Below are 26,508 nucleotides of genomic sequence, written 5' to 3' on the forward strand. Positions count from 1 at the left end.
GCGGAGGTCAGGGATTTCAGTCTTCCCCTACCTTGACAACTGGTTGCGGAAGGTAGGCTCGCTCCAGGTAGTCATCTCCCGCCTTTGCACTATATTGAACCTTCTGTACTCGTTGGGGTTACTATCAACGTGCTTAAGTCACACCTCACTCCCTCTCAGATGCTCTCTTTCATCGGAGCTGTTCTGGGCACGGTGCAGTTTCAGTCCTATCCTCCCGAGCGGCGATACCAGAATATTCCAGTTATGATGCTGATGTTGCATCCTTTATGCTGGATTTCTGTGAGACTGACTTTGAGGCTATTGGGTCTCATGGTCTCCTCCATCCTGCTGGTGATACATATCTGGCATATGCGGGGTTTGCAGTGGGACCAGAAGGCCGAGTGGGTGCAGCGTCAAGCGAATAAATATCTCTGACAGGATCCAGATCTTGGAGGGACCTGCAGTGGTGGCTAACAAACCGTGATTGGATCATCAGCAGACCCCTCTCCTTTCCCCAGCCATAGTTGACCATATTGACTGATGCGTCACTACTGGGCTGGGTTGACCATCTGGGAGAGGTAGAGACCAGAGGATTCTGGTCTCTGCCAGAGTTCAAGCTTCACATAAACTTAGTGGCGCTTCGGACGATCCGCTTGGCGTTAAAAGCCTTTCTTCCTTCGATGAAAGGGAAGCCGGTGGAGGTGTTCGTTCACAGACAACAATACTGCCATGTGGTACTACAACAAACAGAGCAGTGTGTGACCAGGGATTCTATGTCAAGAGGCTCAGCGCCTCTGGACATTAAGGGAACATCAGGGCATTTCCCTGGTAGTTCAACATCAGTCAGGCTCTTTGAACACCAGGGCAGACAGGCAGTTAAAGATGACTAGCAGATCACAGATGGTGTCTGCACCCAGAGAATAGTCCAAGTCCGCTTCCAGCAGTGGGGAGAGTCTTGGCTAGATCTGTTCGCCACCTGCAAGAACGCGCAATATCAGTAGTTCTGCTCACTGGAGTTTCCAAGGCAACTATCGCTTGGAGACTTATTTAGTCTCAAGTGTAGTGCTGCTCTCCTGTAAGCCTTTCCGCCAAATACAACTCCTGCCCAGAGTTCTCAAGAAGATCAGGAAGGATCGAACCCAAGTTATTATTGTTGTTGATGTGGATTGGACAGGGGGAGCCTGGCATTCAAAGCTGTTGAACAGGACCATCAGTTCTCCAGTCAGGCTGCCTCTTCAGGAATATTTTCTATCACAGCAACAGGGGAGGGTTCTGCACTCAAACCTGCACACACTCTGCCTCCCTATGTTGGCGATTGAGCGGTGACATTTGACAGCTTTTGACCCTCTCCCGAAGTTTATGATGTTATTCTGGTAGCCAGGCGTTCCTCTATCAAGGCAGTATCCGCCTGCAGTTGGGAAAAGTTTGTCATGGTGTGCCTCCCACAGTGTCGACCCTCCCTCTTCCATCTGAACCTCTCGAACAAGTTCTTTTGTTTGCACCATCTTTGGCCCAGCAGGCCTCTGCTTTAGCACAGTTAAGTGTTACCTGTCTACCATCTTGATGTTTTTGCAGTTGCCGGACCAACCTTCTCTTTTTAAGTAATCTGTTATGGCTGGGTTTTCCAAAGGTCTGCAACGTATGTTTCCCCCTAAGCCCATTATCATCTCTCAGTTGGACCTCAAACTGGTCCTTAATTTTCTTATGTGTGCAGCTTTTGAGACTATGCACAGTTATCCTCTTAAGCTGCTGACCATCAAAAATGCCTTTTTAGTTGCCATAACATTGGCCTGGAGGGTCAGTGAACTACAAGCGCTTTCAGCGCAAGCTCCTTAAACCATGTTTTACCCAGACAAATTGATCCTCTAGACACATGCCTCCTTCTTTCGCAAGACTTTCCCGCCTTCCCATCTAGGCCCAAACATCACCCTGCTTAATTTTTTTGCTCCACCTCATCCCTCCAAAGAAGAGAAGAGACTCCACTGCCTGGCCTGAAAAAGAGCATTGTTGTTATTCCTTGACTGCACAAGAGTGTTCCAGGTGGAAAATCAACTCTTTATGGGTTATGTGGAAGCAAAAATAGGGAAAGATGTACAGAAAAGAACTATCTAAATTATCTTGCCCATTAAGATCTCCTACACTATGGCCAATAAAGAGCCCCCCCCCCCCCCCCCTCCCCCCACTCAAGCGAAGGCTGCAACCACTGCTTTAGCGTGCGGCGTTCATCTCCTGGATATCTGTCAGGCAGCGACCTGGGCATCCCTGCACACGTTAACAAAGCATTACTGCCTGGAAAGTCAGGTCTGTTACGGTCATTTCACCTGTTCGGTCCTACGTGATTTTTTTGATTTAACTGGATTTGCAGACCCACCTCCAGGGAGGGTTGCTTGGGTATCTATTCAAAGGTAAGGAATCTGCGGCTAGAAAGCACTATCAGATGAACAAGTTACCTTTGGTAACAACTTACCTGGTAGATATTAGCTTCAATTTCCTTGCCGACCCTCCCATCTTCCCCCCTCTGCGAACCTGTTTAGGTGTAAGTGACGCACCTTTCATGAGCGTAGTCTTTTTCACACCAATGATCAGCACTCACCATGGCTCTGCGCTCATGACGTGTAACTGACGTCTGCGTGCCGATGTGGCACCTATATAGGTACCTCGCACTTCACTTTCGGAGTGGACAATGCCAACAGCATCAATGCAAAGCCATATGCCACCTACCAGCACACAAGGGTACTATTCAAAAATCTTCTGAATCCAGTCTGACGCCTGGGCATATTTGAAGGAAGGAATCTGTGGCTAGAAACAGACTCTACCAGAAAAGGGTTTACCAAAGGTAAGTAACTTGTTATTCTTTGAGGCCACATGTAGGAAAGTACCTTTTTTGGCATGGTTAGCCACCACTTTTTGCCTGGTTTCCAATGTGGCATCGACTGTTAGGGCACTGGGTCACTGCTAACCAGGTCCCCACTGCCAGATCTATTTTCCTAAAGCTGCACAGTTGTCCCTTTAGCATCCATGGTATGTCCCTAGTAAATGGTACCCCTGATGCACAGGGCCCTGGATGTAGGAAGCTGGCTTTCTATAGAGAGCACTAAAATGAAGTACACTGTGCAGAAGAGTCTATTGGCTCCCCTGTTATTGCTGAGACAAAAGTAGATAAGACTAATGCTCTATTTTGTGGTAGTGTGGGCGAGAAGCTAGACTTATCAGAGGGCAGTGATAAGTATGGTTGTACTCACAGAGGCATTAAATGAGACACACTCAAAGAATAAATACAAGGCCAGCTTAGAAAAATAACAATTCTGTTTATATATGTTTCAAACCCAAGAACTTTGTAATAGGGTAAGTAGACTTTTAAGCATAAATACTTTGCAGTTTCAGAAATAGGCACTTAGTGCAATTTCCAGTGTTCTCTTAATGTCATCCTATGGAGGAAAACGGTGTTCAGCAAACACAGGGTTAACAATGATTTACAAAGCCAGTCTCAGGGATTTAAGGTAAGTATTGGGCACTTATCAGAACCACACCAGCATATCACACAGGGCGGCCAGGTGCAGAGGTGCAGTAGGGCATCGTGTGCCAATGGTTTCCTATGGGAGGTTGGTCCTTGTGAACACAGGCTGCAGGCTCTGGCAAGGAAGCCAGTCAAGGACCACAAGGAGGTAGGTAGTATACTGTGGGTGCTTGGGGACGTAAGTGCACCTTTGGTCCTTTTCTCCTGTGCCCAGAGGCGACCGGTGCAGGGGTGTCTTTAGGGGTTGGGTTTTCACATCAGGGAGCACTCGTTGTCCAGAGGTCCTGTGTTGAGTCTGCATGCGTTGTCAAGGAGTCCGGCTGAGGTGGACGTGAGCTTCTAGGAGCTGTGGGACGTCGTAGGCACTGGTGACTGACCTCAGCTGGGGTCACAGGTGCAGTGGTTGCTGGAGGTGTCAAATTTTCTCGCTCCACACGCCTGTGGGAGAGGAGGCCTGCACGCAGGGGCTGCAAGATTGGTGAGACCACACTGGATGCAGTCTCTGGACAACTGGGGATCAGCATTGGCAACTTGGATTGTCTTCACCTCGGGTTGGATTTCCCGGGTTACAGCAGCTGCAGAGTCTTTTCTTTGGAGTTTCTTTTTGCAGGGAAAGTCCGCTATCCACTGGAGACTTGAGTCTTTATTGCAGGTTGGACGTTTTGGCTTCTTGTGCAGGATTTGCTAAGGTCAGCAGGCAGGCCAGAGGGGCTGGTTCCAGGGCAGCTGCTGCTTCTTTTCCTCTTCTGCGGGTGCAACTCTTCCTTGTCTGGGTCTTCTTAGGGTGTTGAAATCTGAGTTCTAGGGTTCAGGTGTGCCACCTGATTATTCAATTTAGGGGAGTTACAGGGAGTGTTAAGCGGTAGCCAATGGCCTGACCACCTTGAGGGTGACTACGCCCTTTTTATGACCACTTCCAATGGGAATCGGACAGGACCCTAACAGTAGTTGCCTAATTCCTTCCAAGCAAGATGGAGGAATTTCAATAGTAGTGTCCACTTCAGCTCGTCCACCTTAGAGGTGGGACTGGCATGAAGTGGGCTCTCCTCTTGATTTAACTAATTTTCCCGTGTGTGAGCACCTTTGGTGTTATCACCTTATACCAGGTCGAGGTATCCCTTATTAATGAAGCGTAGGCAGTGTCTAAGAAGCCAGAGCTCTCTAGAGGCAGCTGAGGATGAGCAGCCAAGACTTATCTAGGAGACATGCAAAGCTCATGCAATACCACTAGTCACACAGCACTATCACACATGAAGGAACCACACAGTGTTACACAAATAAAGGTACTTAATTATGGTAACACAAATACGAGAATACTTATAGGCAATCTCCCCAACTGGAGGTAAGTATACACTAAGGATAAACACAACAATCATGAAGAAGCATGAAGATAACAAGCATTGGCAAAAGTTTTAGAAAATAGTGAGGGCCCTCGAGGAGGGCCAAATGATATACTAAGAGTGGAATGCGAGATACAGTTTCCCAACTAAGGATGTGGAGTCGTTAGCAGGGAGCTGGAGGGACTAGGAACCACAAGAGCTGAGTACCAGAGTGACCCCAGTGTCAAGGAGAGCAGAGGTAAGATCCTGGTTTTCCCCTGAACCAACAGCAGGACTTAAAAAAAGGATTGTGCAAGACCCATAGCAGACTGGAAGAATCCAAAGGTGGATTCTGGCAGAAGAGAACTTGCAAAGGAAGGGGACAGAGTCCAAATTGTGATCAAGTGTCCAGTCGTGCAGGAGCCACTAACCACCCTTTTGTGGATGCAGGACCAGGTCGATGAGGGAAGACCAGCTGTACAGCACAGGAGATGAAGCGGAGTCCCTGAAGCGATGCAGATGGTGTCCTGCGTCGGCTGTCAGGTTGCAATTGATCAGTGGAGCAGGAGGACCACCAATAAGCCTTGGCAAATGCAGGAGAAGTAAAAGAAGAGTTGCAAAGCTGAAGATGACCAGCAAGGTCCATGGGACTCGACCCAGGGGGGTGACCCTCAGCAGTTGGGAGAGCCAACAGAAGCAGTTCCAGCCCTAAAAGGTAACCCACTGGCAGCAGGCACAGAAAGTCACAGTGAGGCCCAGTCAGCACACCTGAAGAAGAGTCCCATGTTTCTGGAGCAGCAGAAAGGAGACTGTGCTTGGCAGGAGGGAGTGCTGGGGATCAGGGCTACAAAAACCTGCAGATCCCTTGGAGCAGGAGCAACCAAGCCTTGGTAGCTGCAAGAGTTGCAGTGCACAGGCGTATTTTCCTGCAAGGAGAGACAAGAGCTTACCATCTCCCAAGTTGGACAGCTGGCAGAGAGGACCATGGGGACCACTCCAGACACCACCTGTGATGCAGGATCCAAGCAGTTCTGGAGGAGAGCAGATCCACGCAGCCGGTCGTCGATGTAGCTGGTGCCTGCAGATGCAGGGGATTGACTCCTTCACTCCATGGGAGATTCCTTCTTACTTCTTGTTGCAGGCTGAAGTCTCACCGACCTCAGAGGATGCACAGCTGAGGAAATGTTGCAGTTGCTGGAACGAGCTGGAGAAACAATGTTGCAAAGTGGAGTTTGCTGAAGTTGCAGATTGTCGGTTCCTGAAGAGTCCAGTTGGGGTTCCAGTGGCCAGAAGATGAAGTAAAAGATGCAGAAGAGTCCTGGTGGAGTCTTGCACGGACCTGGGCACGTAGATGCTCTCTGGGTTCTCTGCACATCTTGGTTCCAAGATGGCAGAATCAAGTGACCTCCTGGAAGAGCTCTGGGCACCACCCCTGGTGTGGTGATGGACAGAGGAGTTGTCACTCCCATTTCCTTTGTCCATTTTCGTGCCAGAGCAGGGACGGACGGTCCCTGGACTGGTGCAAACCAGTTTATGCAAGGAGGGCACCTGTGCCCTTCAAAGCATACCGATGGCTTGGGGAGGCTACCCCTCCCAAGCTATGTAACGCCTATTTCCAAGGGAGAGGTTGTTGCCTTCCACTTCAAAAGGAAATCCTTTGTTCTGCCTTCCCCTGCCTTAGCTGGTCAAGCAGCAGGAGGGCATAAACCTGTCTGAGGGGTGGCAGCAGCTTGGGCTTCCCGGAAAACTCCAGAAGACTGGTAGGAGTAATACTTGGGGTCCTCTAAGGAGCCCTCAGCGTGCATGATATTATCCAACCAAAACTGGCAACAGTATTGGGGTATGATTCCGACATGTTTGATACCAAAAATGCCCAGGTTCAAAGTTACCATTATGTAGCTGGACACAGGTAGAGTGACCAGTGTCCAGTACATATGTAAAATGTCTTCCCTACACTTACGAAGTCCATTGCAATGGAACTGGAGTTCGTAGGAACACATCTGCGCATGCAGGGCTGCACTCACACTCAGGGCCATGCAGCCTGCCCTCTGGGCTAGGAGGGCCTATAATAGCAGAAACACATTTTGCATGGGCTCCCATGGGTGGCATAATACACGCTGAAGCCCATGGGGAATTCCTGGTGCCCAGTGCCCTGGGTACCTCAGTACCATGTACTAGGGACTTATAAGGGGGCACCAGTATTCCAATTGTGGGTTGTGCAAAGTCCTAGGCAACCAAATTTTGAGGGAGAGAGCACAATTACTGGTGAGCAGGAACACAGTGAAAACAGTCCTAGCATTCTGATAGCAGGCAAAAAGTAGGGATAACTATGCCAAAAAGAGGATACTTTCCTACACCCGTCTCTTAGGAGCAAAAGCAGACTCTCGTGCTACGGCCAGGTCCTTGGGCCTCACAGCTCCCCTTCACCCCCCTCAGTCTGCTTTTTGGCCCTTTCGTGGCTACGGAAGGGTGCCCAGCCATGTCCATTCCCCTCCAGCCACCATGCTGCCCAGCCTCTGCTTGTTCGGGGATGTGGTAGCCACCATCCTAGTGGATGAGGGAGCCAGCAATCTGGCCAATCCAGGGAACAGTCTGAGGCACGATCCGTCATTACATGTTCCTTTTGTAGTTCATCACTTCAGACAGGTGGGTTTTGCAAATAGTCCAAAGGGGCTACTCCATCCCCTCTATCCGTGTCATCATCCTACGATCAGATGACTGAGGATCACTTGGAACTGCTCCGAGAGGAAGTTGGGCAAGGGAGCCATAGAGAGAGGGACCCTGTGCCAGAAAGTAGGGTGTGGTTCTTATTCGTGTTGTTTTCTGGAGCCCAAAAAGGACAAGGGCCTCCGCCCTATCTTAGACTTTTGGTCCTGCGATCTGCTTCTTAAGAAGAAGTTCAAAATGCTCACTGTGGCTCAGGTTACATCTGCCTTAGAACCAGAAGACTGATTGGTAGCATTGGACTTGCAGGAAACTTACTTTTATATTCCAGTCCTGCCTGCCCATAGACATTACTTGTAGTTCAAGGTAGGCCAGACGCACTTTCAGTTCACCGTGCTCCCCTGTGGCCTTTCCAGCGCCACTCGGGTTTTCCCCAAGGTGATGGCTGTGGTTGCAGCTCATCTGTGCAGATCAGGGTTTTCAGTATTCCCCTATCTCGATGACTGTCTGTTACAGGCAGGCTCACCCCAGACTGTTGTCTCCCACCTCCAGACGAAGGCAGATGTCCTGCATTCGCTGGGGTTCACTATAAATGTGCCAAAGTGTCACCTGACTCCCTCTTAGATGCTCCCTATCATTGGAGCTGTTCTGGACACAGTGCAGTTTGGAGCTTATCCTCCTTAGCAGCGAGTCCAGGATATTCAGGCTATGATACCGATGTTAAAGCCTCTATCTTGGGTTTCGGTGAGAATGACTCTGAGGCTGCTGGGCCTCATGGCCCCCTGCATCCTGCTAGTGACACATGCCAGATAGCAAATGCAGGCTCTGCAGTGGGTCCTGAAGTTCCAGTTGGTGCAGTATCAGGGAATCTCTCCGACATTGGCAAGATCTCTGAAGGAAATATAAGAGATTTGCAGTGGTGGCTAATGAACTGTGATTAGGCCAGAGGCAGATCTCTTTCCCAACCACATCTGCCCGTAGTGACAGATGCATCACTCCTGGGATCAGGCGGCCACTTGGGAGGGGTGGAGATGAGGCATCTGGTCTATGATGGAGTCCGGACTCCACATCAACCTGTTGGAGCTCTGGTTGATCAGACTAGGATTTAAAGCATTTCTTCCCCCTCTCAAAGGGAAGGTAGTGCAGGTGTTCTTGGACAACACCACTGCCATGTGTTACTGCACCATGCAGGACGGGATGGGGCTGTGGACCCTTTGTCAAGAAGCTCTGCGTCTCTGGACATGGCTGGAACAACGGCATTTCCCTTGTGCTTCAACATCTGGCAAGCTCTCTGAATGCCAGAGCAGATGAACTCAGCCAACAATGCTTAGTCTATCATGAATGGTTTCTCCCTAAGGAGGCACAAGATCTCTTTCAGCATTGGGGAGAGACTTGATTAGATCTGCTCGCCTCCACAGAGAATGTGCAATGACAGCAGGATTGCGCGTTGGAGTTTCCAATGCAGTAATCGTTTGGCAACACTTCATCGCGAGTAAAGATCTGGCCTCCTGTACACCTTTCTGCCCATACCACTTCTGCCCAGAATTCTTAAGAAGATCAAGAATGACAGGGCCCAAGCAATCCTTGTGGCTCAGGACTGGACATGGAGAGTCTAGTATCCTGAGCCATTGAGCATGGCAATCGATATCAGTATACGCCTGTCGTTGGAAGAAATTTGTGGTATGCTGCCCAGAAAAGTCTCTTCACCTCCTTTCTCTGAGGTTCTGTTGTTTATTGTTTCTTTGGCCCATCAGGACTCTGCTATGGGCACTCTCAAGGTTATTTGTCTGCAATGTCTGCTTTTTTGAGGTTGCCTGATCAACCTTCTTTGTTTAAGTCTCCTGTTGTTAATAGGTTCCTCAAAGGTCTTACACTTATGTTTCCTCCTTCCCCGTTCATTGTGCCCCAGTGGGATTTGAATTTGATTTTTACATTTCTGATGTGCGCTCCTTTCAAGCCTCTCCACAATTGTCCTCTCAGGCTTCTCACTTTGAAAGCAGCCTTCCTTGTGGACATTACCTCTGCCTGAATGGTGAGTGAGTTGCAGGCATTGTCATCTAAGCCACTTTACCTTTCCATCTATCCTGACCAAGTGTTGCTTCTCACTGGGACCTCTGTTCTACCAAAAGTGGTTAAGCCCTTTAATGTAGGTCAGTCCATCACCTTGCCTACTTTTTATGCACCCCCACATCCTTTTAATAAAGAGGAGAGACTCCACCACCTGGACCCAAAAAGTGTGTTGGCGTTCTACATTGATCTTACAAAAGTGTTCCGGGTGAATGATCAACTCTGTCGGTTATGTGGGTGCGAAGAAAGGTCAGACAGTGAAGAAGTGGATTACCTCCAGATGGGTCTTACTCTGCATTAAGACCTGCTACGCAGTATCCAAAAAGCAACCCCCTGAGGGCTTGCGTGCTCATTCTTCTCGAGCCACATCTGCGACTACTGATATCTTTCAGGCAGTGATGTGGGCATCTTTATGCATGTTCACCAAACACTACTACCTGGACAGCCAGGTCCGTAGGGTGGGTACTTTGCCCGTTCGGTTCTGCAGTTCTTTCTAGAATGATCTTGGCTTGCAGACCCACTCCGGAGAAGGTATTGTTTAGGTCTTTATTCAAAGGTAAATAATCTGCAACTAGAAGTCTCTATTAGATGAACAAGTTACTTACTTTGATAACACCTTATCTGGTACAAACATATTCTAGTTGCAGATTCCTAATCTACCCACCAATCGTCCCTGTTCTGCAAACTGATTTCTAGGGCTGGGGACTTCCCTTTCAGGGCATTAGTTTTGATGCATCATTAATCAGTGCTCTTCATGGATCTGCACTTATGACGTGAAAAGCTGTGAAAAGAAACTGATATCTGCATGCCAGGGTGGCGCCTATAGACCCGTGGCATCATATCCGACACAGATGCGTAGCTGACTAACGCCACCTAACAGTGCGCAGTGGTCCTGCTCAGAAAATTCTCCATATCATGCTGATGCCTGGGGGAAATTCAAAAGGTAAAGAATCTGCTACTGGGATATGTCTCTTCCAGAAAGTGCGTTACCGAAGGTAAGTAACTTGTTCATGTACCTTTCTCTAGACATGAGCTAGAGTGTAAATTAAGTGTGTTATTTCTGCATGGCAATTCAATGGTTGCCACTCCTACTGCCATTCTTCAAAGCTCTGTCTGCAGGTGTATTGATATAAGAGTGGGGGGGGGGGGGGAGTACTTGTTTATATGGGGATATCTGCACTTAGAAATATTCTCACTGATATAGGTCACTCAAAGTACTGTACCAGTGCATCAAATGCTCTTACATACAACTTCTCCTTTTTCCCAGATACTGTGTTTCTTCAATACAAATGTTGGTGCACCTATGGGCTTCGTAGTAATTTTTTAGCCACACAAAAACATGTCAAGAAATTCACTAGAGCAGATGCTGTTTATTAATCAAATTAGGATGCATAGGTTTCCGCTTAAAAATACTAACACATGTTTTGCATAAAGCTTCATCAGAGCAATCTTAAAGACCTTAGGAGCCTAAATCCATGTTCCTTCTTTCTCATAGCTGTCTAGTTCACTAAACATTTCTTTGTGGCATTGGTTGGTCTTTCAAACCATCCTCCAGTGTGACAGCCTGTCTGGCCTGGCTTCTGGTGTGTATCCTTGTTGGGTAGCTTACCTTTTGGAAATCATGTCCAACAGCATCCGGGAGAGCATACCACCACTGCAAATTCCCCCTTCAGTGTTGCAAACCGGAAACTTTGTTGTGTTTGAACAGTTCCTGTCCTGTTAAGGATCACTACTGTTTCTGTAGAAACAAGTTTACCATTTGGGAAAGCAAATACAAGGATGGTGGTTTGCCGTTCCTTGTAGTCCACATCCTGGCATTCACAGCCTGTGGTAGGGGGTTTGGAAATTGTGACCTGATTAGGTTTTGTCAGGCAGATCTTTTTGTGAGACTCTGAGAATGTACAGTTGGAGATGTTCCCATTGCAGATTGCACACGGGTTGGTAGTGAACTGGTTTGAAATGTGAACATTCCTGGTTTTCAAACTGGTCTTCACACACGAGGCTCTCATTCCTTAATTGCCAGCTTTCAAAACAGCCAACCCAGTGCAGCCTCATGGCTCGTGTCCATTGGTAATATCATACTGGTCCTTGATCATTTACAACTTCAGAAGGAGGCACACAGTGGATGCACAGAAAGAGGCAGTTTTGGATCCAAGTAGGGGAGCGCACTGTTTCTTTGTCCTCTCAACGTGCAGCTTTTCGTCTGGTTTCTGTCACTACCCACATGGTCACTCCAACCTTCTGAAATGGATTCTTAGAACTGCGAGTACAAAAGTTATTAAATCCTTGGATTAACTTTTTGTGTTTGAGAAAACATCTGTTCCCATGAAGAAACATTCATTGTACATGTATGAACCTGCTCTGAAAACTATTTACAAAAGGTTAGCATCCAAGCCAACAAGGATGTGTTGCCAACTAAAGCCGCTTGTCAGAGTTTTGACACTTGTGCTTTTGTAACAACTTAAACTCTACTTAGTTGTCTTTTTGACTTGCATGACCTGTTATTATAACAGCCAACAAAGTAATACCTAACACAACTTTGACTCTAAGCCTTATCAGGTGCTCATCAGTAATTTAAAGCACAGTATTCGTTTTATAAATGTTCATTTCTTCTTTTTGATGCATACTTGTTTACAGTCATGTGCTTATTACATTCATTTTTTCAGAAGTCATCTGATGAGCAAACAGAATTTGAAAAGGGGCGGATTACACATGCAAAACAGATAATGAAGCCATTTATACTCAGAAGAGTAAAGAGTGAGGTAATTGCATATGTATAAAAGTTTTTTTTTCTTTGATTTACAGATTTTTAACATTTCCCGCAAACAAAATTGTCTGATTTACAAAAGTTTCTAGTGCATTCATGATTCCTCCCTTTGTTATTTAAAGATGGTAGTGCCTAGAATGTGGTTTTCAAGCTCATGGCCAGCTTATTATTCCTTTCCAATGCATGTCATCAGAGGCAGATTGGTGATTTTGGGTGGATCAGTGCCTCCTTGATTCACACCCCTCTAATAGCTTTTTCCAAATTTCTCTTTTGAATATTATTGAGTGCCCCTCCCTTTTTAATTGTATGGCAGTCACAATTTTTGTGTTTTGATAATGATTATCTCCTTGATCCAACATGGCCTCCCTACTCCCTCCCTGCCTAACAGGCATCCTTTTTACCTGGTTGTAAGCTACACATAAAGAATAAAGCAGAGCTCCTACCGCTAGTTCAGTTTCAATGATAATGATGTTGGCACAACTTTTTGTGAAGGCCACTTTCACTGGTAGAATTTAGGCTTGAGATGCACTTGATTGCAATTTACAAGTGGTTGATCAGATGCCTGAAATTCCAGTTTTATTGGATTTTGCTGTCTTTCTTCATATTCATAAAAGACCATATTCCTGTATAGCACCCCAACGTTTCGGTGTGGTTGCTGCTACAACTGTTCATTTTTCTTTAGCCCTCTGATTAGAGTTAAAATATTTTCCCTTTCATTGTGCTTATTTTAAGTGGGAATGACGATAACTTCCTCTTAAGAGATGTTACTTCCTTTGATTTCTGTTAACTCCTGGTAACTTGGCTTGTGCTTACTCAGCACATTCCTTGAAGAAAGGTTAGCTCAATAGATGGCTAATTTTTTAATTGAGGGAGATTAAAAAAAAAAATCTGCCTAGTTTTATGCGTAAACTGAGCTAAGTCTGTGACCTCTAATAATTGTTTTTGCCCATTAGTGTAAATGTCCACAAATGTGGAAGGGAAAGCTGAACGTCTTATTGGACTTATACTGGTCTTCTTGTGCATCAGTCTAAATATCCTACTTCACCCAGGAAAAGTGGGACCTTAATGCTGAAAAACGTGCAACACAACCTCCAATGCAGAAAGATTTAGTAGATGAAACAAACTGCTATTATGTCCTTTATCAAGGAAAACCCACAAAGATGTGGTTAAATGCATCACTAAATAAAGTACAATGGTTGACTTCTAGTGTATGAAATGTTTGACCTCCAGGCCTGTGATTTGTGCCAATACAGCCTCATCTATGGGCATGTGGTTTCATGGCATACATTGGTATAGGCCGTAGAAAGTGTGCTCCACCTAGCCCCCATCTACTGGAAAAACAGACCCTGTATTTTGCATGCCCTTTCTTCGTGTACTCTTTGTTACGTAAGTGTTATATTGGCTGAATGCAGAAATAAAAGCAGAAACTTAGTCTGATAGAAAACTTTAAGGTGGACCAGAACAGAAAATTGTCTCATAAAGAAACCTATTCCGACATATGTTTTTAGTAGAACACTTTCTGTAGTACATTTTGTGATTCACCTGCTCTGTTAAAGAATATATAAAGCTGCAAAAGACTACATTTGTTTCATGTCTGAGTAAGTAAGTGAATGAGTAACAACTTATAAGAATCCAGTCAGGGCTAATGAAGTTAGAGTTCTGCAATGGCAGTTACATCTGTTTTCAAAAGTGTATTTGGAAGATGGTGGTGAAAGTCCGCTTTCAACTTAGAATAATTGATGCACGAATTACAACACATGATATGTCTGGTAGACCTACACATGAAAACCTTTGGGCTATGGAGTTGTGTTGTATTTCTGGACTCCTGAGTTGTTACAGTTCAGTTCCAATTCTTCCTCTTTTTTTGATTGGGGGATTCTACTAATATTCAGCTGCTGTGATTCGGCAGAATCTATGAAAAGTGACCTCTCTGAAAATCTGAAACAACCTCAAGAATAAAAGTAAATATGGTGGATATGAGAATAAATTTAACCTGGGAAACAGACCTGGCCTGCTTTCTAGAAATCAGATAGCTGCTACTGTTTTGCTTCTCTTTGGAAAAACTATTTTGCAGATGAACTTCTGTAAACGCAGTGCCCTTGAAGGGCAACTGACCTTCCCTGTGAAGCTTGCAGACAAAGGTAATTTGTGATGTGCCTGATTGTCTTGAGTATAGCCAGACTGATTGTGTGTGTATACCTTGACACTGTGTGTTAACAAACAGTTGAATGTCAAAAAGGTGACTATTCTGTTTAGCCTGTGTTTGCTTCAGTACTATGTCTTATGTAACTTATTTTGTTGTTCATGTTGGTACGTGCCACTCATTTGGTCCCTCAGGTCATGGTATCCCTACAAACATTAGAATAGTGCATCTGGTTGGTCAAGCTAAATATTGAACTGAGTAGAAAGGTTAACACCCCTTGATGAAGAGTCTGTAGCAGTGCCATTTTAAGTGGCTAATAGCCCTGTAACCCCACCTTCTACCAGGGCCCTTGGTAAAGTGAACAGGATAATCAGGAGTTTCTTGAGCATGTAAACAGGTTGTTGGTTGCATTGAAATTTTAAAATTGTTCTATCTCATTTCAGTAGTCTTACTCCATCTCACCTTTTCTACTTCACCCCTTTCACCTATCTCTACATCTTTACCTATTTACTCCTTTTCTCTAATTCGCCTCTCTACCTCAGCTATGAGTACCTCATCCCTCTATTCCACCTCTCTCAATCCCACTTCCATGACTGCACCCCTTTTTTCTTTCTCTCTCTCTCATTCTGTGTCCACCTTGTCATCTATACCTCAACTCCTCTCTCTACCTCAATTCTCTAACTCACCCTCCCTGTATTCCCCACTTGCACCCTTAATATCCACCTTCTTTACCTAACGGTAAGCCTTGACACAAAAATAAAGTGGGGAGGGCAGACGGGCGTGGTCTAGCCAGCAACCAAGATGTCTGCACGACATTGAAGCTCCGGCCTCTTTGCCATACAACTGCTGTCTGTGGGCACCATCCCACCCCATCGATGGACACCAACAACTGAGCCCTGCTAGGCTGATGAGCGGGCCCCCCATGGAGCTCCTGTGGTGCGCTGCTGATACCCTCAAGGCGGTGCTGATCAAAGCTGCTTACCGCTGCAGCCTGATGCAGTCCTTGGAGGTCCCGCTGTGATAGGGACTGCGGGTGAGCATGAGGGCAGGGCAGCAGCAAACGCAGGCTGGAACGCGGCCTCTACACAGACGACATGAGACAACAAGATATGCTCGGACGATCGCCTGAGTGCACTGTTGGTGCTCGGATGGAAGAAGGTGAGCTGCAATATTCCTGTTGGCCTAAGGTGCGCTGATATAGCATGTGTGGGCCTCAGTTGGGGGGGGGGGGGGGGGGCAAATTGGGCTGCGTGCGTCTGGGCCCTTTAATCGTGCCTCCCAGTTTTGGTGTCCGGCTCGCATTGACAACTTGTGGATCAGCTTTGTTCCTCGAATTAATACCTCAGTGGGCCGTGTAGTGTTGGCCCCCCGTGCTGGAACTTACTGGGGCTCGGCTGCCGGCTCAGCTGGCGAGACTGATGGCTTCTCCCCAACTGTGCACATTGACCTGGTGCTGCCTTGTGCGGGCCTTGAGTGGGGCTGCTGTGGCCTTGTTTGGAGCGCTGCTGAGAGGAGGGACGCACCCAAGGGCCGCATTTGCAGGCAGTACACGCCATCCCAACCAGGGAGGTGAGCAGCGCTATGCGCCCTTACACACGTCTATGTGAATGGTGCCTGGGCTACAATGGCTACCGCTCTGCTGCCGGCCTTGATGACCTGAACTTGGCCCCCAGTTGCACCCTCAATATCGCTGAACTGTACCAGAGACTCACAAATACTGTGAACCCCAAGCCACCACCCTGAGATTGATTCTGCCTAAGCAGCCCTGCACTACACACTCCGCAGTTTCTTTATAGCGCCTTGCAGCACAGCACTGGTCACGGTATCACTGTGCACTCCATATACTGCCGTAGATTTTCTTACTACAATGCTCAGCTGATGGCTGGGCCGTCTTAGAGACTAAATGGGGCAAGTATACCCTAAATAAAAACGCTGTCCTTTGATAGAACCAAGACTCCTTGCAAGCAACCTGCGAATGAGTTGACTGACTGCAGGCCTCCTATCGCAGCTCCTGATCCCGTAGCTGGATGACAGTCGCCATAATGGCAAAACTGAGGGCTGGTTTTAAGGCAATAGATTCACGCTTTGACTCGTTAACCATGTGCCTTGACCATATGAACAAATGCATAGACTGTCATGCCACAAGCCTGGACGGCGCAGAGCGCTGGATCTCAGAGATAGATGATGAGAATGCCAATACTAGAACATGAAGTGCCTGCTGAAATCTTGAAGATGCTAAAAAGTAGGACTTGGAAGCTTGCTCCCGACATAATAATATACTCATTGCTGGAGTGGCTGAGTCACCAACACTAGTCATATGGATACCTTAGTAGTAAACCTCTTGGTAGATCTATTTGGTAGGGAGTCCTTTACTGGAACCTTTATTGTTGAGAGAGCTTATAAATTGATTGGCCTGTCCTTGGTGCGCCTCAGCACCCCACTATTGCTCGGTTCCTCAGCTTCCGAGATTGGGACACTGCACTTCACTTGGCCTGAGAGAAAGGACCTCTACAGTATCAAGGCATGACCTTATCTATTTTCCCTTATTTCACACAGGTGGTCGAGGAAGCACGGTGCAAATACTCAGAGGTTAAAAACACGCTACAGAAAAGTGGCCCTCAGATAACGGCGTGTTGTATCCAGCACGAATGTGCATGGAGAGGGACGGAAATAATGTTTTCAACACACCTGCAGATGCTATTTCACTCTGGAAGCAACATAAGCTGGGGTCGGGCTCTCCTAGATGCTCCGCCGTTGCGAGCTCCCTGGTTACATCATGACCAAGAGAAGATCAAGAGATTTGAACAGTGGTCCACCATGGTAATCCCTCTTCTGAAGAAACTGGAATAATTGTAATGATTTCTTTACATAAGTTGGACCTACATATCCATCGTCCACTGTAGTTTACTTTTCACTCAGACAGACATCACAATTCAGCAAACCTCCTGTATAATCGGGAGCATTGTCATACGTGCAAATGTTTGTTGCTCTTATTCCTGGGTTCTTCACAATTAACACAGGCTTTGTGCAAAAATACTCAATTTTTTTGAAAGGCGTTTAAAGCTTGTATATGGGGAGTCTATATTTCTAAACATGCAGGAGTCCTCTGCAGCATTAGAAATGACCTGACCAAAGTGGAGGAGAAACTGTGTGATTTAGACCGTCATAATCCGGCTATCACACACTTTTGCTATTACTTATCAGATCCATATTACTTCCCAAATTTCAGGGATTGGCCACTTATGAGACCACCTTTCTAAGCAAATATTGCCAGGGCATGCAAATATCGGGAAGGAGAGAGGCAGGGATGTACCTTGACTCAACTTATGCGCCGGCTGTGCCAAATCACATGTCACAAGTCTACTCCAGGCAGATAACACAATCACTACTGATAGTACTTGTGATGAGATATCCCAGGAAATTGTTGCCCTGGCCTAGATGACATTGCAGGAGATTTTTACAAGGCATATAAGACTATTTTGACTTCATGCTTGCTTGAAGCATTTGCTGAATCTTTAATCCAAGGGGTCTGTAACCGGACGTCCATCGACACCGGTCCCAGTACGGCTACAGGGGCCGTGGTGACTTACCCCCGGGGCACTCGAGAGAGCCTCGGAGGTATGACGTCAGACGCAGAAGGCGTCGCGGCCACAAAAGAAAGAGACGACGGACCAGCTGGGAGAGTGAGGAGTGAGACAGAGGAGACTCGAGAAACGCGACCGAAGGAAAGTGAACGACGAGAGCCGAAGACCGCCGGAGCAAGGGCCGAGGCGAGAGGAGAAACGCGAGGGAAGGAGGAAAACACCAGGGCACCTCCCGCCCCTATTGAAGAGAAGTCGGGAGACCACGGAGCAGCCGGCCACATCCCTGGAGGGGCGTGGCCCCCACAGGTACGTTCGTACCAAAACTGTTTTTTTTTGGCAGAGTGGCTAACGGGAACAAAGGGAAAAAAGGGGAATACGGGGACGACAGAGGGGAGGTCCTGCCAGGAATGGGAGACCCTGTAATACAAAGGAAGCCCCACTAACTATTCATCCCTAACTCCACGGGGAAGTCCAGGAGAGAGAGAGAAAAAGAAAGAAAACTCGCACAAGAGAGAGAAAACTAGGGAATTCACAGGAAGGCGACGCTAACCAATTAAAGTTATCCCACCACAACCCCCACATATACCTATCCTCTCACTACCCTATTAACCCTATATAGACCCTGCCTTACCTCTCCACTTACCTGTTTTTCCGTTCTTCTTTTTATTTTGGGGAAAACATGGGCTGCTGTCACAAGGGAAAGACCGGACCACTTCCAAATCGGGACCAGACCACACCGGGACCGCGGCAAGAGCCCTGAAAGAGGAAAAAGGATCTGGGTGAATGTAACAGGACAATCCCTGTGGAAAAACAAGGGATAAAAATCAGCCTTAACTGAACTAAAATAAATCAGTTATCCCCTCAACCCTGCGCCTATCGAGTTATTCCAATATCTCTTTCACCTGGAGATAAAGAACCCATTACAGTGGTGTCAGAAGTGGGATATTGGAATAGGCGACAGGATAGCTTGAGACCATGGAGGGTACTCCCACAATAGCGGACATGATGCAGCAATTAGCTGAGGGACAGATACACCTGCAGATCGTGTGGGAGGAACAGCAGAAAGAAGCAAAAGTGGAAAGGGAGGCACTACAAAGCGCTCTCAAAAGTCAGGCCACTATCATGGCCAACAACCAGTTGGTACATGAGAATGCATTAAAAACCCTAACTGATACCATTGCGGCCACCCGGGTACATCCGAACGTACCCAGCTCAGTCTTACAGAGGTATCAGAAAGGCGAAGATCCGGATGCCTTTTTTACCAACTTTGAGCGCGTTGCCACTTCCGCCACCTGGCCTCAGGATAGATGGGGCCAGTATATCGCTCCTTTGTTAACAGGGACCCTCCAAGCAGCCTATCAAGCTGTCAACCCGGGAGGCACCACGCCCTATCAGGACATCAAAAAGAGTATCCTGGAGCGGGTGGGCTTTGACACAGAACATTACCGAGTCAGGTTCAGGAAAGCCAAGTGGGGACCCTCCGAGAATCCCCGGGCGTTATACTTTCGGATTAAAGATTTGGGTCTCAAATGGCTAGGACCCATAGGGACTAATAGGGAAGATATTATTGAAGTTGTCCTCTTGGAACAATATCTAGACGCCCTACCTACCAATACCCGCAACTGGATCAAACAACACCCGAGCCCAGATACGAACACTACCATTGAGTTAGCCTGTGCCTTCCATCGCTCCCTCGAGTTTAAGACACCCCTCCCACGCACACCGCCTAACCCCATCAGACAGAACCTCGGACAACCCTCGTCTCTGGGACGACGACCGGTAGAGGACCCAGGAAAACCACGAGGGGCTGAGAGATCCTATATACAGCAACCCCAATGTTTTAGTTGTGGAGAGTGGGGCCATATCACCCAGGTTTGTCCCCTGAAATCTGAAAAACCTGAACCTATGGAAATAGGAGTTACTAGGGGGAGGGTATTCTTCACAGGGGGAAAAGAAACCCAATACAAGAAGGAACTTTTCATCAATGGGAGACTAACGGTGGCACTCATCGACTCAGGGTGCAGTCAACCCGTAATTAGGGCGGATTTAATAGACTGCCATACCTTCACTCCGGGACTTACTGTATCCATTTGTTGTATACATGGAGAAACAAGAGAATATCCCCTAATTCGGGCCACCCTTTCATGGGAAGGGAAAGAGACCCCCATAAGGATGGGTGTGGTTGAACGATTGGTTGAAGAAGCCATCATAGGAACGGATTTTAAAGACTTTTTGCTACTTTTGGATAGTACAAGGAATAAAGAGGACATGAGTGCCTGGTGGAGAAGCGCTCCCTTTTCTAACCTACAAATACAACCCCCGGTTGTTCGATACAAACCTACTAGAAGAGAAAAACGAGAAGCAAGGAAATCCTCTGTGCAAGGGAACTCAAGCCACGATAGGGTAATTACACAGGTCCATACCCTCACTGGTCTTCCCCCCTTCCGCAGTTGTCAAAGGGAAGATCCGAGCTTGATCAATGCCTGGAAAACTGCCCGATCCCCGAACCCTCGACGATAAGGGCCCCTCCTTTACGATAGTTAAAAATCTGTTATATCGAATCACTGGCCGTGACAGGCAAGAAAAGAAAAAGCTACTGGTTCCCGAACCTTATAGGCAGCAGGTACTACACCTGGCGCACAGTCAACCGGGGGGTGGTCACTATGGGAGGGAGAAGATGGAAGAGTACCTGTTAAGGAGATTCTACTGGCCTGGGGTCTTTTCTCAGATCAGAAAATTCTGTCAGCAATGCCCTAAATGTCAATTAATCGATCCCGGCCCAAAGAAAAGAGCCCCATTGCAGCCCCTTCCCATTATTGACGTACCTTTCTCAAGGATAGGAATAGACATTGTAGGTCCTCTTCTACCTTCTTCTAAAGGCTACTGTTATATACTAGTATTGGTAGACTACGCCACTAGATACCCTGAGGCCATCCCCATCAACAGTATTAACACCAAGAGTGTTGCCAATGCCATGACAGGATTCTTTTCCCGAATAGGTTTTCCCCGAGAAATTTTAACGGACCAAGGTACCCAGTTCATGTCCAATTTAATGGCTCAGATTTGTCAACTGCTGGGGATTAAACAATTGAGGACTGCGGTTTATCATCCACAAACGGATGGGTTGGTGGAGAGATACAACCGCACCCTGAAACTTTCTTAAGGAAATCGATTTCAGAGTCCGGTAAGGACTGGGATAGGAAGCTACCGTTAGTATTATACGCTATCAGGACACATGAACAAGCCTCTACGGGACTTAGTCCATTTGAATTGTTGTTCGGCTGACAGCCTAGGACGTTACTAGACATGGCAGCAGAGTTATGGGAGGAGGAAGAGGATGGGGAAAAATCCCTTTTGGACTACACCAGCGACTTACAATCCTGGTTACAAACTGTATGGGAAAACGTAAGGGGACATATGGAAAGAGTTCAGGGTAAGCAAAAGCGATATTACGATAGGAACACGCAAATGCGGACCTTTACAGAAGGAGACAGGGTGTTAGTGCTTCTACCCAGTTCCGACAACAAACTGTTGGCCAAATGGCAGGGGCCATATAAGGTGATAGGAGTGGTAACCCCTGTTACCTATAATGTACAACTCGCGGTTAATCCCAAACGATCTCAGATCTTTCATGTCAATCTGCTAAAAAACTGGGAAGAACCTATGGTAGACCAGACCACTGGATGTTTAGTTAATACGGTTAAGGAACTGGAAATAGGATGGTGTCCCACAGACCAGCCTTCCGAAGACGAGGTACCCCATAGAAATACAGAAATCACGTTTCAACAGAATAGACAGTTAACCCAACTACTCAACGGTCATAACCATGTATTTTCCCCGATACCGGGTAAAACCAAGTTAGTACAACATCAAATTATAACTCAACCTGGTAAGATAGTCAGGTTACGGCCCTATCGTATTCCCGAAGCTAGGAAGGTTCTGGTGGAAAATGAAATAGAGAAGATGTTAGACCTGGGTATTATAGAACCTTCCCAAAGTCCCTGGTGTTCTCGGGTGGTGTTAGTGCCAAAGCCGGATCGGTCTATACGCTTTTGTACTGATTTCAGACAAGTCAATGCCGTATCTCTATTCGATACGTATCCCCTTCCAAGGGTAGACGAACTCCTAGAAAAATTAGGTAAAGCTAAATACATGTCTACCCTAGACTTAACAAAAGGGTACTGGCAGATTCCTTTAGCCCAAGAAGATCAAGAAAAAACGGCTTTCTCTACCTCCTCCGGCCTATATCATTTTAATGTTCTCCCTTTTGGGTTACATGGGGCACCCGCCACCTTCCAACGTCTCATAGACACCATTTTACGACCTCATACCAGATACGCAGCCGCCTATCTGGATGACATCGTTATTTATAGCGAAACTTGGGAGGACCATTTGTCACATTTAAACAAGATCCTTACAGCACTACAAAAGGCAGGGCTGACAGCCAATCCATCCAAAAGCCGACTAGCGTTTAATGAAATCTCCTACCTGGGATATCACATAGGAAGAGGTATCATTAAACCACAAATGAATAAAGTAGAGGCCATCCTACGCATAAATATACCCACTACGAAAAAAGAGATCAGTTCGTTTTTAGGCCTAGTGGGGTACTATCGGAGATTTATACCGCATTATTACACCTTGGCCGCTCCTCTGACAGATCTCCTGAGGAAAGGCCAGCCCAAAAATATTAAGAGTCTCAACCCGGCACAGTCCCATAGTTACCATACCTTACAAAGGTGTCTTACTACCCAACCGATTTTAAAGTGCCCTGAGTTTGATCTTCAGTTTCACCTACAAACGGATGCCTCTGACGTGGGTCTGGGGGCCGTGCTTTTTCAGAAGGATAGAAACAACGTAAGCCATCCGGTAGTCTTTTAGTCTCAGGCTTTTTCCCAGGGAACAGAAATATCCAATAATTGAGCAGTAGTGTCTCGCCATCAAGTGGGTGATTGAAAGCTTACAATATTACCTCCTAGGAAGGTCTTTCCTGTTGTACACGGACCACGCTCCTCTTACCTAGCTCTCGAGATATAAAGATACCAACGTTCACATTCTGAGATGGTTTATGGAGCTTCAACCTTTCTCCTTCCAGGTTTGCCATCTCCCTGGTGATCTTATGGGTCAGGCTGACTATTTGTCCCGGTTCCCGGGCCCTCTGGGTCTCGAACAGCCCCATTTGAGGGAAGGGGATGTGTAACCGGACGTCCATCGACATCGGTCCCAGTACGGCTACAGGGGCCGTGGTGACATACCCCCGGGGCACTCGAGAGAGCCTCGGAGGTATGACGTCAGACGCAGAAGGCGTCGCGGCCACAAAAGAAAGAGACGACGGACCAGCTGGGAGAGTGAGGAGTGAGACGGAGGAGACTCGAGAAACGCGACCGAAGGAAAGTGAACGACGAGAGCCGAAGACCGCCGGAGCAAGGGCCGACGCGAGAGGAGAAACGCGAGGGAAGGAGGAAAACCCCAGGGTGCCTCCCGCCCCTACCGAAGAGAAGTCTGGAGACCACGGAGCAGCCGGCCACGTCCCTGGAGGGGCGTGGCCCCCACAGGTACGTTCGTACCTAAACTGTTTTTTTTTGGCAGAGTGGCTAACGGGAACGAAGGGAAAAAAGGGGAATATGGGGAGGACAGAGGGGAGGTCCTGCCAGGAAGGGGAGACCCTGTAATACAAAGGGAAGCCCAACTATAACTATTCATCCCTAACTCCACGGGGAAGTCCAGGAGAGAGAAAGAGAAAAAGAAAGAAAACTCGCACAAGAGAGAGAAAACTAGGGAATTCATGGGAAGGCGACGCTCACCAATTAAAGTTATCCCACCACAACCCCCACATATACCTATCCTCTCACTACCCTATTAACCCTATATAGACCCTGCCTTACCTCTCCACTTACCTGTTTTTCCTTTCTTCTTTTTATTTTGGGGAAAACCTGGGCTGCTGTCACAAGGGAAAGACCGGACCACTTCCAAATCGGGACCAGACCACACCGGGACCGCGGCAAGAGCCCTGAAAGAGGAAAAAGGATCTGGGTGAATGTAACAGGACAATCCCTGTGGAAAAACAAGGGATAAAAATCAGCCTTAACTGAACTAAAATAAATCCGTTATCCCCTCAACCCTGCGCCTATCGAGTTATTCCAATATCTTTTTCACCTGGAGATAAAGAACCCATTACAGGGTCCTTCCTCCCACTCTTTCAGAATATGTTATTCCACAGTTTCTGAAGCCAGGGAAACCTCTCCATTTATGTACCTATTATAGGCCTCTATCATTGCTTAATCATGACAATAAAATACTAGCTACGGTTATCTCAACACACCTATCCCTCTTGATGGATCGCATAATTTCTCCCATGCAATCGGGCTTTGTACCACAACGATCAACATCAATTAACCTTCCCACTGTGTATGTGGTGATTAATCAAATCTCCCCAGCTATACCAGTGGCAGTTGCACTGCTGGATGCAGAGGAAGCATTTTTTCCCTTGAATGGTCTTTCTTACATGTTACCCTAATGAAATTAGGGATACCCAGAGGATTCTGAGACCTGATAAGATTATTGTGTAAGACCCCTATGGCACGGCTACAGGTCATTGCCAGGTGGTATGATTCTTTTGTCCTCACAAGATGCACCAGGAAGAGTTGCCTATTGTCCCCGCTGCTATTCATCATTGCTATGGACCCTCTTGTCCATCTCCTCCAAGAACACCAGATGGATAGAGCTCTTAGGTTTCATCATAACTTCATCATAAAAATTTATTTCAGAATCCAGTACCATAGGGCAAAAATGTGCATGAAAAGCTGCAGAAACATGGCACTAGAAAGACAGTTTCTTTCTGGTGCGCCACATTCCTCCCAGAAATTTGGCAACTGCAGTGGTAATGGGGGAGACTGGAGGCTGATTTTAGAATTCGTAAGGCTGCAGCAGGATCTCGAGTCCCAAGCCGTTTGCAAGTTGGCATGAGCCATTTCCTTCAAAGGGGATTGTAGGATAGGAATGCGAAGAGGTTGTGGGCAGTTGACTCTTGGTATAGGTTGAAGGAGGGGCATAACTTATTGCTAGGGGCCATATTCTGCCATCTGCTGATAAAGGTTTTGAGGGGGAGGGAACCAAATCTGAATTGCATGTAGAGCTTTGGCTGTCGGGTCTAGAATGCTGTCCAGGTAAGGTTCTAGCAGCCAGGTAGACTTGAACTCCAGAACTTACTAGTTAGTCGCCCTGAGGAGGGCAAGAGAGAGAGACTGGATTGCCCACTCCCAGGAACAGGACTTCACTCTTTCTTTGGTCGGGGTGACCGTGTCTGTGAAGAGTTCCATGAGTCTCCCATCCCGATGGCAATCAATGCTGACTTAACTGAATGGATCCCCCGGATCTTACTGGAGGTAGAGAACAAACTTCCCTAAACGTGGTGGCTTAAGAGGAAAGTTCTGGAGTTGCCATGATTCTCCTCCAGAACAACAGCAGTCTGAGACCTACTATGGCTGCTAGTGGTTTATGAGCCAGATCCAAGTGCAAAGGAAGAAGCAGGGTGCTCAGGGCAGGGTGTTGAGCTTTCTCAAGAACATGTTCTCAGTACAGGTGAGTTCCATTACATCCTTAAAGTTCAGCCCCGTAAAATGCTGCGCTAACATACCTCATATTATAAATCTGGAGAGCAGCGGCTATTGGTCCTGTAGTTGATGCATGGTGCTCCCTTAGGGCACGCACTAGCTGGCTGAATTTTAATGATGTGGAATTGATATGGGCTTTCCAGGACATTGAGTCTGATAGTTTGATCCCCATGTAATCAAAGGTGTTAACTAGTTATAATTTAGCCCCACCTAGGGAAAAGTTCCCCCTGTTTGACCTGTGAGGGTTAATGACCATGAACTTGGTTTTAGAGGGGTTTATTCCTAAACCTCTCTTGTAGCAGAATTCATCAAATCGATTCAACGATGATTGAAGCCCCATCAGGGTTTTAGATACTATAAGGGTGTCTTCTACGGACAAAAGTGTTGTGGTCTTTCGTTGCCTAAGGCTGGTGCATCAGAGGGCTGCAAGGTGAGATGTTGAATGACCTTGTTCAAATAGAGGGAGAAGAGAGTTGGAGCTAAAACACAGCCCTGCCAAACTCCCCCGACTATTTCGATCGGATTGGTGAGATTGCCCTGATTCCTCCAGCATATTCTTGCATAGTTGGCCTCGTGAAGTTGGATTATTGTGGTCAAGATCCGTGGGGGCATACCCATCTCATTAAGTGCCTCCCAGAGTTTGCCTCTAGGGACCAGATCGAATGCAGATTTAAGGTCTATAAAGGCTACGTAGGGACTCCCCTTCCCTATCACTACAACCTTCCAGTACACAAGCAGAAACCTAAACACCTGGTCAATAGGGCTTGTTTTAGACCTGAAGCCAGCCTAGAATGGTGATAGGATGTCATTCTCAGAAATCTAGTTTTGGAATTTCGATAGCAGGGCACGTCAGAA

At 47.1% G+C, this 26,508-nt stretch overlaps 1 protein-coding gene across 2 annotated transcripts in view; it reads left to right on the forward strand.

The window, feature by feature from the left end:
- The window catches only part of SMARCAD1 (SNF2 related chromatin remodeling ATPase with DExD box 1), a 690,140-nt gene that overhangs the window by 444,873 nt on the left and 218,759 nt on the right, over positions 1 to 26,508 (forward strand). For both annotated transcript variants that reach the window (XM_069238045.1, XM_069238053.1), the window contains one exon: positions 12,213 to 12,308. In XM_069238045.1, coding sequence (XP_069094146.1) covers positions 12,213 to 12,308 — 96 coding nt within the window. The remainder of the gene's footprint in view (positions 1 to 12,212; positions 12,309 to 26,508) is intronic.

This window comes from Pleurodeles waltl, chromosome 1_2 (genome assembly GCF_031143425.1).
Source record: "Pleurodeles waltl isolate 20211129_DDA chromosome 1_2, aPleWal1.hap1.20221129, whole genome shotgun sequence".
Classification (NCBI taxonomy): Eukaryota; Metazoa; Chordata; class Amphibia; order Caudata; family Salamandridae; genus Pleurodeles; species Pleurodeles waltl.